General features: G+C 36.5%; 1 protein-coding gene across 1 annotated transcript; it reads right to left on the reverse strand.

The window, feature by feature from the left end:
* Positions 1–3,916: 3,916 nt before the first annotated feature.
* On the reverse strand, positions 3,917–8,938 carry LOC139126989 (TLC domain-containing protein 5-like). The gene is given in 4 exon segments (XM_070692909.1): positions 3,917–4,196; positions 4,199–4,570; positions 5,802–6,023; positions 8,827–8,938. Coding segments are annotated over 3 exon segments (753 nt in total). The 5' UTR covers positions 6,010–6,023; positions 8,827–8,938; the 3' UTR covers positions 3,917–4,023.
* Between the last annotated feature and the right edge of the window lie 3,711 nt (positions 8,939–12,649).

Here is a 12,649-nt window from a genome sequence, read left to right on the forward strand (position 1 = left end):
TTTTCTAGCCATCTATACGTTACAGAGGAACATTACAATGTATTGGTACGGCTCACAATGAATGGTAGTCTACAAGGACAGACTGACAGAATATTGCATATATTAAGATATATTAAGATTTCTATTTTGTAACAAAGTCAACTTAAACACATTTCTACTATTGCACTACAAATGATGAGGTTGAATCTAAACTATTCTGTGAAGTGACATTTTTTCATTCAATTGCTCATTGCCGAGCCAAAAATTAACCTCTTCAAAATATTTGTACAAAGCGCAACTTTTCTGCAAAATTTCACAACTTCGGCACGAAGTACAAACGTTCAAAGATTTCAGTGCATCAGTGTCGTTCACTGGTCACCCCCCCTGTCAGTGCTGTACTTTGGTACAGTCTCACTATCCCTGATGGCTAAGTTGGACCATATAGACTATGACCAGGGGGGTGTAAAGGTGGATTGACCTGCACAATAAGGTTATTTGATCACGATAGCTCAGGCACAATAGGGGAATATTTTTGATAACCCTGGATGAAAAATGAGTAAGTTTTTCAACACCTGTAACCTGACTATCCCTATTCCCCTATGAACAAAGCCAATTTTTCCCAATGAAAAAATTGCAGTCGTACCAAAATTCGATATTCAAAAGAGGTTGGGCAGCCAGTGTTGTTCAGTTACACACACACAAAAGTTATAGAAGTGAAAATGAGAACCTGCAGTTATTGTATGGTGAATAAATGTCTGTATTGTCTTTTGAGGAAAGGAATTGTTGTAAACAGCGAGAGTAGTCATATATATAGGCTGCAGTAATTTGTAATTGAGCCTGGTCTTTCTCACAACAGACTGTGATGTTCGGAATCCATGCTAACATTTTAGCTAAGTGAATTGCAGAAGAGAAATTTTGTGTTTGTGTAGGTTTGAAAAATTCAGAAAAGCATCAAATTGATATTGCAGTTTCAGTGGTTAAGCTGTTTCTCTTAAAACCTTATCTTCCATCACAGACTGGGATATCAATTTGGTTTTAAAACTTATCGTCCATCACAGGGACGTAAATTTGATTTGAAAGGAAAATTCAGATGAATATTGTGCATTGTCAATGGAACGTGACATGCTGTAATTATCGATGCTGTTCAGTGTTATTCAGAAAACAAAAATGTCGATCGTAACAAACTGTAAAAGGGCAGTCAGTGGTGTATCCGGAATTGCAGACCTAAAAAAATTGCACGTTTGCTTTTCATCCAAATTATTTTTGACGCAAAATGATGCAGCAACATGGCGACTTATTGTGTTTTTGTTTTGTTTGAGCCGACAAAATCCACTGTTGACATACAAACAACAAGACAGAAATGTTTACATGAATTAGTAAATTCCACAGAGACAGCAAAAAGACAAGGGACTAGTTCACTGTCCAGAACTGCACAATGGGTACTTTGTGATTCCAAAGCACTGTCTTTTTATGGTCATTTGTTCAAATGAACATAAAAATACAGCTGATGTGGCCCGTCTAAATTGATACAGTGAAAGATGAGAGAAAGCCTTTAATTTTTTATTTTTAGGGGGGTCTATTTACCCTACTGATGAGAACACTTGAAATAATTTAGCGAGTTACAATTAATTAGAATTCATTAAAATATTTGAATATTTTAAAACTGATCCATCTAAAGTACCGGTATGTCAGAAATCACGTCTAAAAAGATTATATACCAAGGTGTAAAAATATCAAATATTTTAAAGAGAAACTAGTTCATAATATGCATTCTTTCTATAATTTATGACAATAAACAAGTCTAGAAGTTCAGCAATAATTCAAAAGATAAAATCAGCAAGGTTATGTAAATAATTAACAAGGTAGAGTTGTTATGAGCAGCAAAAAAAATGACAACACAAACGTCACCGACTTGCATACACAGACACTAGTCACATTTCAATAGTTTGAAAAGACACACCCCCCCAATTCAAATGGTGTATTCCAAGTATGTATACTGGACTGTTGTAATGGACTAAACTATTCAGACAATGGGGATGCAAGCAGAAGATGGAAGGGGATAATGGGATTACAACACCCTACCTTGAATCTTTGAAGTTAACAATTACGAAATATTTCATTTCAATGATTGATTAATTACACATCACTGCAAAAAACTCTGATTTAAAGACACTGAAATTTCAGAAATTGTCGCTAAGAAAATTACAAATATTTAAATTACTTCATTGATGATGATACATTTAAGAGAGAAGGCCTCCTTCTAACTAATGTACTTGATATGACGGTAAAAAATTCCCTCAACAGCAAGTAATTTTCCCTTTAAGTTGACGTTTGTGATTTTCACCGACTTGGCCTCTGAATGCCAGCTACCTTGTTCCCTTGTCGTAACCTTAAAAATCCCGACAGAGAAATGGATAAGGTTTATATCATCAACCTCATTTTCAAACATAAAAGATAAAAGAAACGATGATATGAACCCCAGTTCATCGGAAAGACATGCAAATGAGCTGATCTTTGCTCAAAAAATTTGCATACATCATAACATGGAATGGATACTAATGTCATGCATGATGGATTTCATCACTAACAACAGCAACATAGTCCCACTTGGTGGTAAACAGCCGTACATCTTCAGTCCATTATTCCAGATTTTGAAATTGAATAAGTACAACGTCAGAGAACAGACAGGGTATAAATAATCTCTGATATTTCATGACAAAATGTCAACAGAGTTGTTTAAAAAGAGACAACACCTCTGAAAAGCGTCTAATCTTTGACATAGCCTACAGATAGAACCGAATAGCTCATGATTATCATGCAGTGGCTTCGGGAAAATGGAGGGCGAACTAAGAAACAAATTTGTACTACTATCCTTCAGGTTTGTCCTGCAGAAAAATACCATCTCTACCTCACACAGTCATTTCCCACATGTGGTTGACCACCCCTTAATTGAAATGGAATAGCCCTGTCAGATGGTTCCACCAGGATTAAGATTAAGGATTACAATTGACTGGTAAACAAATGAGTGAGCTGCTTCAAAGTACAAAAAATCATCAACATCATTGTTGATAACTGAGGTCAGGATTTACATGACCTGAAGTCTTGAACTTTGACCCTCTTGTCAAAGTTTTAATGTACTTTTCCGCTGCACATCAGAGGACATCAAAGAAGTATAATTTGCATAAGCATCTTATCTGCATGTTAGAACAGTAGAAAAATTATGAATATATGTGTAAATTTGATTGAGCCAGGCGTAAAACAAATTGGTACAAAGTCTGCACTAGATATTTTCAATGGAGTTGAACGTTAGAGAGAGAGAAAATTTGTCTGGACATAGTTAAAGTATATGTTGCAACTGAAGAATTGATGAAAGTTTGGTCAATTTTTCCAAGAGTCAAAGGAATTTTCTGAGATGCTGTAAAACCCGAGTAGATTATTATTTTTCTTGACACTATGTGTCATCAGCGGAGATGGATTAATCAAATCATGTCTCTAACCTTCACAGACAAAGCTGTGCCTTAATATAAAAGTGACAACTGATGTATCTCAGTGAACTATATTCTATGAACAAGTTTCAGAAATAGCTTTGTGAGTGAAAGCAAAAATTCATTAAAAACCATCTGGCAAAAAATCTTGATTCTTTAAGAAATATCATAGTTGACCCGACCAACATTTACAAAATCAGCGTTGCCTGGAAGAGAGTGTTGGATGAAATAACATGATTGATTGTCAAGTGAGCACAAGTACTGACATCTTTGAGAGTAGATTTTGAATAATCAATTCACCCATAATGAGAAGAGATATGAAGAAATTCATGTCAGAAACTACAGCTGCTTTTATCAGGAATAACAAGTTTCTTGTTAACACTGCTGAACTGTAATGCATCTGATTACAACATTGGCTCTAAGTAATTATCATGAAATAAACCAAGTTGTGTAATAGGTATGATACTGGTAATATTGCATTGTATAGAAAGATCTTATCTCTGAGAGAGCGTCTTTGATGTAAATTGTTTGTATTCTATACCTTTTATGACATCATTAGCTACTGCACTTTCTTTTCGATGCGTCCGTTTGATAACGTGCCGTTCACCATCTTGAGCCGATTTTTCCACGCTCTGTACATGCGGGTGTACTTCTTGAACGCGAACATTGCGATGTTATACATGAACACCACGCTGACGAGGTAAATGGCGGTCCCGCCCAGCTTCACGCCCGCGAAGGCCGCGGGTGAGACCACTCGGTGTACATGAGGTACGTGCCGACGCAAATGCGACATACAAAAAATATCACCATGAAAAGCAGATCGTTTATCTCGTAAATCCAGGTCTTGTCGTAACCGGCATCGCGCATGAACCACCGCGCTTGGAGAAACGGATTGGAGACCTCGCTGCCGAAAATGGTCGCATTGAGCTCGGTACCGCCGTGGCCGGTGTTCATGATGAGTAGGATGCCCCCTATGGTGAAAAAGTGGTGAAGCAGCATAACTTTTTCATTGGGGTCGTAAAACCATAGACACCACATGAAGTCAAACAGGAAATATCCAAGGCAAATCGTACAAACGAGAATTTCTCTGGCGTTGTTTTCTCCACCTGAAAAAAAAAAATTTTGAAGTGTAGAATAAATGATATGCAAATCCCTGCTTAAAAAAAGTGCATTGCAGAAGAACATGAAATATTTTGAATGAAAATCTGCTCTTGTCACTTTGGAGTTACAACAATATCCTTAGAAATTCAGATTACAATATATGAATTTCTTCAACATCGTAAAGTATGAGACGATTCACATCATTGGTCAGATGAGACAATTCACATCATTGGTCACATGAGACAATTAACATCATTGGTCAGATGAGACAATTCACATCATTGGTCAAAATGGAATACCAGTGATTTTCTAAATGTAAATTATACATAAATGAATAAGAAAGTCAAAGAAAATATTGTGTAATCTTGTGATACATTTCTTCTGGATAAAAAAAATTATGAGAAGAGAAAGTAAAACTCATGTCTGATATACCCCAGGACCAGTAAATATGTAGAAATGATATTTTGGCACAACTTTCTTGTTTTAATGAAAACTGATCGGTACCAGTGAAGTTTCTAGAAATTTCAACAAAAATATAGCCAACAATACGGGGTTGATCTTATAGACTGGTCCATTGAACACAATATTGTAGAAGCCCATGTACAGGTACAAGCTAAACCATTTGGCATAAACTAGTGTGAACTAGCAATACTATGATAGGAATTTAATTCCATGGCTTTTGTAATTAATGATGCGTTACATAAATTTGTACGGTCTTCAATACCAACAGTCCACATTTACTACATTCTTGTTTTGTACAATAACTGGCGACAGAGCTCACTGGTTTTGGGTTCTTTCCATGATACTTAAACATTGATGAACTCTGACATTGGTGTTTTGAGAGAGAAAGAAATTATTTAATGTTTTTATTAGAAACGTAGTTTCTAATGTAAATGTTGCGAGACACTACCTTCTAGCTTAGTATTTTATTGTGAGACAAAGTTCTGATCTTAGACTTTTTGTTCCAAGTTTTATGACACAGAATTATCGGCAAGTTTTAATGTGCATGAAACATAAATTGTTACGGTTACTTTCAGTAGTTGCAGTGTTTTGTCATGATCGACGTATCTGCTGTTGTGGGCTGCTTTGACACAAGTCAAAAAGGTACTTAGGAACTCCTTGAGAATTCTTAGCGACAAAGTGGCTGTTAAATTTGATAGGCTGCATGCACTCAGCACAGATTACAAGGAAGGACATATCCAAAGAAATGTCTACACACTTGGCAGATATTCTTACCTGGATCCGTGAAAACCCAGGGGTTGTAGTACACGCCCCATATCCAGGACAGAATGGTGGTTATCGTAGCGTGGATGAGTGTAACAAACCTACAATTCCACTCGTAGCTCTTTGCCGGGAAGACAAGGCAGAATACATTGTACAGGGAATACCACATCAGGAATGCTGATACGGAAGCCGGGATGAGTACATGTCTGTCAAACTCCATCTCGGCACTCACACCTGAAATGTTGTCAAGATATATTTTGATTAAAGTCTCATTTCACTCACCCACCCCTCTTTCCCTGTGGATCTGTCCACCTACCGGTACTCCATTGAAAATTTGGAAATATTAATTACTATGATGTCAATTTCTTTGACTTTCATTATTCTTATTTGTGTAAGCTTTGGCTCATTTTAGTGCCCCTATCATTGGAAAGAAACTTATTCTCTGGATCAGCTGCCCCTTCCAGTACGTTTAGCTTGATTATTTAAACCCAGATTGGCACAATTTCCTGTCCTCTCTTCATACTTAGAGGAAACGCGATCTCCGCTATCAACATTCTCCTAAGTTAAGTATTGGTACAATCTTGTTAAGATTAGGACCTTCAAAACCTGTGCAGTGATCATTGCAAAAATTATTGGCCACTGGGGGAGGGGGGAAGGGGGGTTGGATAGGTGATGCTTTGAATGGTGAATACAGAAATATAATATATTCAATACAATTGATAAATTGGTAGCTTAACAAACAATTGCAGTTCTCACTTTCATGCCCACAGGGTACCCTAAAGATTGTCAGTGTCTGTTAGCTATTTGATCTGACCCCATCTGTCTGCCTGTAAACACACCTGCAACAATTAAGCAAAAATCAGTGAGTAGGCATAAGCCATTGACGTTTGTTATAAAATGCCTGTGGGTCTTCATAAGGTCTGACTACATGGACACAGTGTGTGGATGAGATTTGGGATTCTCATTGCTTACACCCTTTCCTGTGACAGAATACTGCAGTATGTATCCCAGCACTGAAGATGACCTTGTAGGGGTGGTGAGTGATGAACATGCATTTTTATTGTAACACTCATGAATAAACTGATCAACATCTGCATATGGATAGGATCAAGCAGAAAACAATCGCCAACATCTGTGACTGAAAAAAAATGACAAACTGAGTGCTGCGTACATCGACATATTGTCAATTGTTATTCAAAAGAATCACACCATACACCAAATACACAGACAGAATTATATTATTTTATTTTGATGATGTTTGTGACGATGAAAACAAAATGTGGGTGGGTTGCCAACAAATACTTGTTATTCATGTTATATGGACACACCCCACAACACCATGATGAAATATTTCACTTCTGTTTTGATGGATGACAAACATAATGACGGGAAATACCTCTTGATGTTTCAAGGATAACACATTAAATTGTAATTATTGATGTTTTCATCTAACTAATGATGACATTTTTAATGTTATGATGTTGTGGAAATACTGGTACATATGGTTTAACCATTGATATCTTTCAGGGTAACATATTTGATATTGTCTGTACTGGGAACACACAATGACATCAAAGATTTTTTCAAATAATTATTATTGATGGCAAATTATCACTGTACTCTTGCCTTTATGCAATCTTTACCCAATCTATGGATCAAGAAAGTGATTGTTACTCTACCAGCAATATTAAATGCAAGATAAATATCTACCGGTAAAGCAAAGGACATATGTATCATGTGCACTGAACCGAACAAAGGAGAGAATTTTGATCTCCAAAGGGACAGGTCCCTCTATTTTACACTGTAGTAATTTTCCTGTCCACAAAATACATGTATGCAAAAATCTCAAATCATGAAGAACTAAAATAATGATGACAGAGAATAATTTGTCAATTATATCTTCATTGTGTTTTATGAAATTCTGTCAGTGCAACTAGTTGCACCAGCAGATAGATTTCTGGTGAACGGAAATTGTGGGGTTATAATATTCCATTCAGCAGGGTTGAAAGTTTCCGTTTGCTTGACCAGTTTAAATTAAATGTTGATGACTTACAAAGTAATAATGAATTTACAAAAAATAATGTTTGGCTATTGTTGCATATGTTTAGCGGTGACAATATTATGAGCTTGGCAGGAAATATTTCAAGTGCAAAGTCCAGAATATGTCATGCGTGAGAATAAGATCTGATCAAAATGTTCAAATATTATAAATGCGCCTGTAAATGGTGAATATATGTATGGAGTATTAGTATAAAATAATTCCCAGACTGGCAGATACCTTGTATTTTGAGACATGGTGAGTGTAGTTCTGGTGAACCTTGGATGTGTTGCATATCTGCATTCTGTATTTATAAATAGTAGTATTCTGAAAAGGGCAGTTTGCATTTTCGTCGCTCTGCGTGGCAGTGATGTGTGTGATACCAGCGCAGCAGAGGCGCAGCCGGTATATCTGTGAATGCACACAAACAGAGTCCTGCCACGCACAGCAATCATTTTAGGTGGCAGGCGATCTAAAAACAAAACAGGGGCTGCCATCAATTTGAGAACATTGCCGTTTGTATTGTTAATTCTTTATTTTACTGCAAGCAAGTTGCAAATTATCCTTGACGTCTGTTCTGCAATGCAAGACAACAACGGCTACCCGAACAGACAGGGACATGCACTAGTTTCTGACACACATTCGTGTGAACTTTGACCTTCGATATAATTCACCGGTTTGTCAAAAGCTTGCCCCCTATTTTCATGATGTTTGTGTGCTGCAGTCGGCACAAACCACGACGTTATACCTCAGTAGTATTAAATATAGATGGATTTTCGGTTATATTCACTTTCTTAACCAGCCATTTTCACTTCAAACCGTGAAGTATGTTGCCTTGACCTGGTGCCTGCATGACAGTGACTACACGGCGCGATGTGAACGTTGCTATGCTGTGACATGTTAATTTGCAAATCGCTTGTTTAGTTCCTTTTTTACCCGAAAAACAATATGGATCAGATCGTGATACACCCTAATATTTTCAGCAAAAATAACACTCACCCGTGATGAAAACTTCCACCCGACAAACAGCTACAGACCTCTGTGTCGATCGTATTTGAAAAGAAACTTTGATACGGAACGACGTGCAGTGACCTCATACCCGAATGTCATCCGACCTGCAAAATTTGCATATCTCGGCGATACCATTTCATCAGCGGGGAAGACAGAATGCATGAAGACCACAGTTCACAGATACTATGATGTCAAATGACCAACCACAAGGCATTATTATTCTGTTATATTTGTTGCTGAACAAGATATAACGATCGTCAACGAATCATGTAAAATAATAAAATAGAAAACGATTTTTTTCTATAAACGTTTTCCGAAAAATAGCCTACAGTTCTAAGCACTGGGAACTCATTCTCCTGTGTTTTCTCTTTGTTTGTTTGTTTTGTTCGATAACAAATACATTTGCAAATAAACATGAAGATGTTTGTTTTTTGCTTGTTTCTCTACTTGAAATAAAGCAGTAAATAAAAAATATAAAATGTGAAATGAACAGTGATAAAAGCCATAGAGCACGCACACTGTATCCACTAACCCAGACAAGAATGTAGTGTCCTGACCGAGAGTTTACCGGCAAAGTTCGCGAAGTGCTTCGGCTTTTCATCTTACAGTTTATTAATTTGTTGCTTTCTTTCAAATAAACAGAGAAAACTAGTAAACATCTTCATCTCTGTTGTTATTTAATCTATGAATGTTATTCGTTAACAAAAGGAAACTATAAACAAACAAACAAACAACAACAACAACAACAACAACAACAACGAGAAGAATCGGAATTCCCTGTGTTCTTATTATTGGTGTATGGAAAGAATACAGCACCTCAAACAAACACCGCAGTTGTCTTAGATATTACACTGACTCACAAATATCTCACAGTCTATCGTTAATGTATAAAACACTAACAAAAATAAACCCGGGAATGGAAATGGAGCGCACAGTATCACATACGTTCAGTAATAGGCCTAGCGTTATTTAATTTTTTCATCAGATATGCTATGGCCATGCGGGTAAGAGTGATGCAAATAAGATTATTTGTCTGACATGCAGAGCTTATATAATCGTACATATATGTGTGTCTAAGACATACATGGGCATCTCGAAATTCGATCAAAAAATACTTTTTTCTTGTGCGTTTGGCTATGTATAGATAGCGCAACTGAGAAATAGGAAAAAAGATGTGTTTTCCCCAATTTTGATTTCAGAATCTCAAATATACTCAAGCGGAAAAGGAAAGTCACACTTGCAGAAAAAAGCAAAATTGAGTATGCCTATTCGAACAAGAAACTAAGATACTTATTGTCGAATTATAGCTGGAATTTTATTCAAACGTTCGTTTGTTTGCGATTATCATCAGCTCTGCTTATACTATTTGTATGTCTGACATGCAGAGCTTACATAATCGTACATATATGCGTGTCTAATGAAATCGCGACCTACCTTTTTGCACAATATTTCATTATTCTGCATGGCAATTTTTATGTCTAATTTTTCTGTTAAACAGAACCTGATGGTTTATTATTTAAGGTGCGATGGTGTTACGTGTAACACAGTGTATTTTGTTCAAAATCACTTTTTTTGCGAAGATCCTTTAAGTTTTATGTACGTAATTTGTTGACCCAATATTTGTTGCTTGTCAAGCAGTCGTAAGTTGGGTGAGAAAGAAGCGTATACGTAAACTTATCAAATTTATGCAAATCACCCGAGTTCCTGTCATCTCTTTTCTCCCGATTTCAGATTTCTTCTAAATAGTCTAACTCCTTCTTGCTGGGTCAAACTTTTGAAATTTCCACACGTTCTCTAAATACTACTTTAAAAATGACTATTTTGTTTGGCAGAAATAATGTCAATTTTTATCATCACATACAAGAATTCAGGTTTTCTGCCCCAGATGTAATCTCAATGCATCCTTCGAGTAAACTATTGCTACCATACTAAACTTTAGATTCTCTGCTTTTTGAAAATATTTCATTTTTGATGAAATTAAAAACATTCCTTTGACAAACTGTGTTGTTAAGTTCAGCACCACATTAATGAACTCTAAGGGACACCATTTAATATCAGGAGGCTAGGCATATTGATCGAATTGCCTTTAGTTCACATAAATCTGATACAAATAATAAGACTTGCACCATGTGTGGGATTGTTTATGAAGCAGGATCTTTTGAGTTCAAGTGATGGAGACAGAGGCGTCGGCTCTATATCTTCAAACTTTATTACTACAGCTACGATGAACTACTGCTACAATAATATAATGTATCAGTGGTTGGATAAGTGACGACCAGATCCAGTGGTGAGCGATGCACTCTGAGTATACGTGTAAGACCTCAGAGAAAACGCAGGCAAATATCCAGATATTCCTGACGACTTGGCCGGAGTTTCTTCTGATTACATACATGTCTTGAAAAGGGGCGCCCTCAGGGCATGCCAACTAAAGGTCCCCCGCTCCATGCACTCCGGGATCTGCTATGGCAGATGTTTTCGGTGATAGTGAACTAACAGTCCCTCAACCACGACTGAAACCATATACTTTTAAAATAAGACAAAGTTTTCATAAATTTCTGCTCAAGACACAAATCAAATCTGAGATTTAAACAGCACCTATCTTGCTTACTTTACTGGATGAATATTAAATTTTAGGTGTGGAAGATACTATAAATTGATGCCTAGTTTTAAACTCAGTGAAACTGTTAATTAATGATGCAATTTATTCTCTAGTCTCTGCTAATCTTGCAGTGGAAAATAAAATGTATTACTTTTCAGAGAATAAAGCAAAAAATCAGACCAAACTAATACTCTTTCTCAAGGTACAACCACAGACAGCTGAGAAACTATACTTTCTGTGATACAACGCCAATTTTTATCGCCTTGGGAGGGCGCTGTTCGGAAATGTGATTGACCATTCTTTGGTCAGAATCGTCAATATGTTACCACAGCCAAAACCACATCGTGATTTATTTAGCAATTTTTATATTTTCAGTGAACTTTTACAGACCAGTGTTGAAAGGACGTTAGTCTAAGATGAAGTTACTTCAGAGTCCTAATGATTTTTTTGAGGAATTTTTCCCTTTGTAAGTTTTTTGAGTTGTGTTTTTTAAGGGGAAGTTTTTCACTTCGTTGAAATATGTGCTTCTTAACAGTATCCCTAAAAGGTTGCGCTTTACAATTCTCATACAATAACATGTATAGACCATTTGTGATACATAAATATGTCAATATCTATTTGACATGGCCTACTCTGCAATAAATGTCAGTGTGCTTGCATAGTCACAGACAATATGTACGTGATGCAGCTGTGGCAGTTGTTATTGTAAATGGTCAAAGAATTGCACATTGGAACAACAGCAGAGAAAACAAAACTTGTAAACTTTGTTTGCTGTTTCACTGTTAGCAGTCTATTCATATACTTTTTGTCGTATTGATGACAAAGTTTGTTGTTTTTAATAATTTTGTGAATACAGAGTTCACCTACAAAATGGTCATGGAACCAAGGAAATTGTATGCTACACTGCCAGAGGGGTCAGGATGTGTATATTTGTGTGTGGGTCACGTGTTTGTGGGTGTTGCATTATTAGTGCCCTCTGTACTGTCAAATGGGGTCCTGTGCAGCACTGGATTGGGTATTGATTTAACAATTTACCGTATATCAGCAGTTATATATTTTCTGTTAAACTATTTTGGATTTTATAACAAGATTGAAGTAATCTGTATGAAATTTGTGGATCAAACGCAATACAGATCTCTTACGGACATGCATGCATACATGCACGCAGACACACACACACATACACAATAGACAGACAGACAAAAGCCATGA

Source organism: Ptychodera flava, unplaced genomic scaffold, assembly GCF_041260155.1.
Source record: "Ptychodera flava strain L36383 unplaced genomic scaffold, AS_Pfla_20210202 Scaffold_28__1_contigs__length_4768798_pilon, whole genome shotgun sequence".
Taxonomy (NCBI): domain Eukaryota; kingdom Metazoa; phylum Hemichordata; class Enteropneusta; family Ptychoderidae; genus Ptychodera; species Ptychodera flava.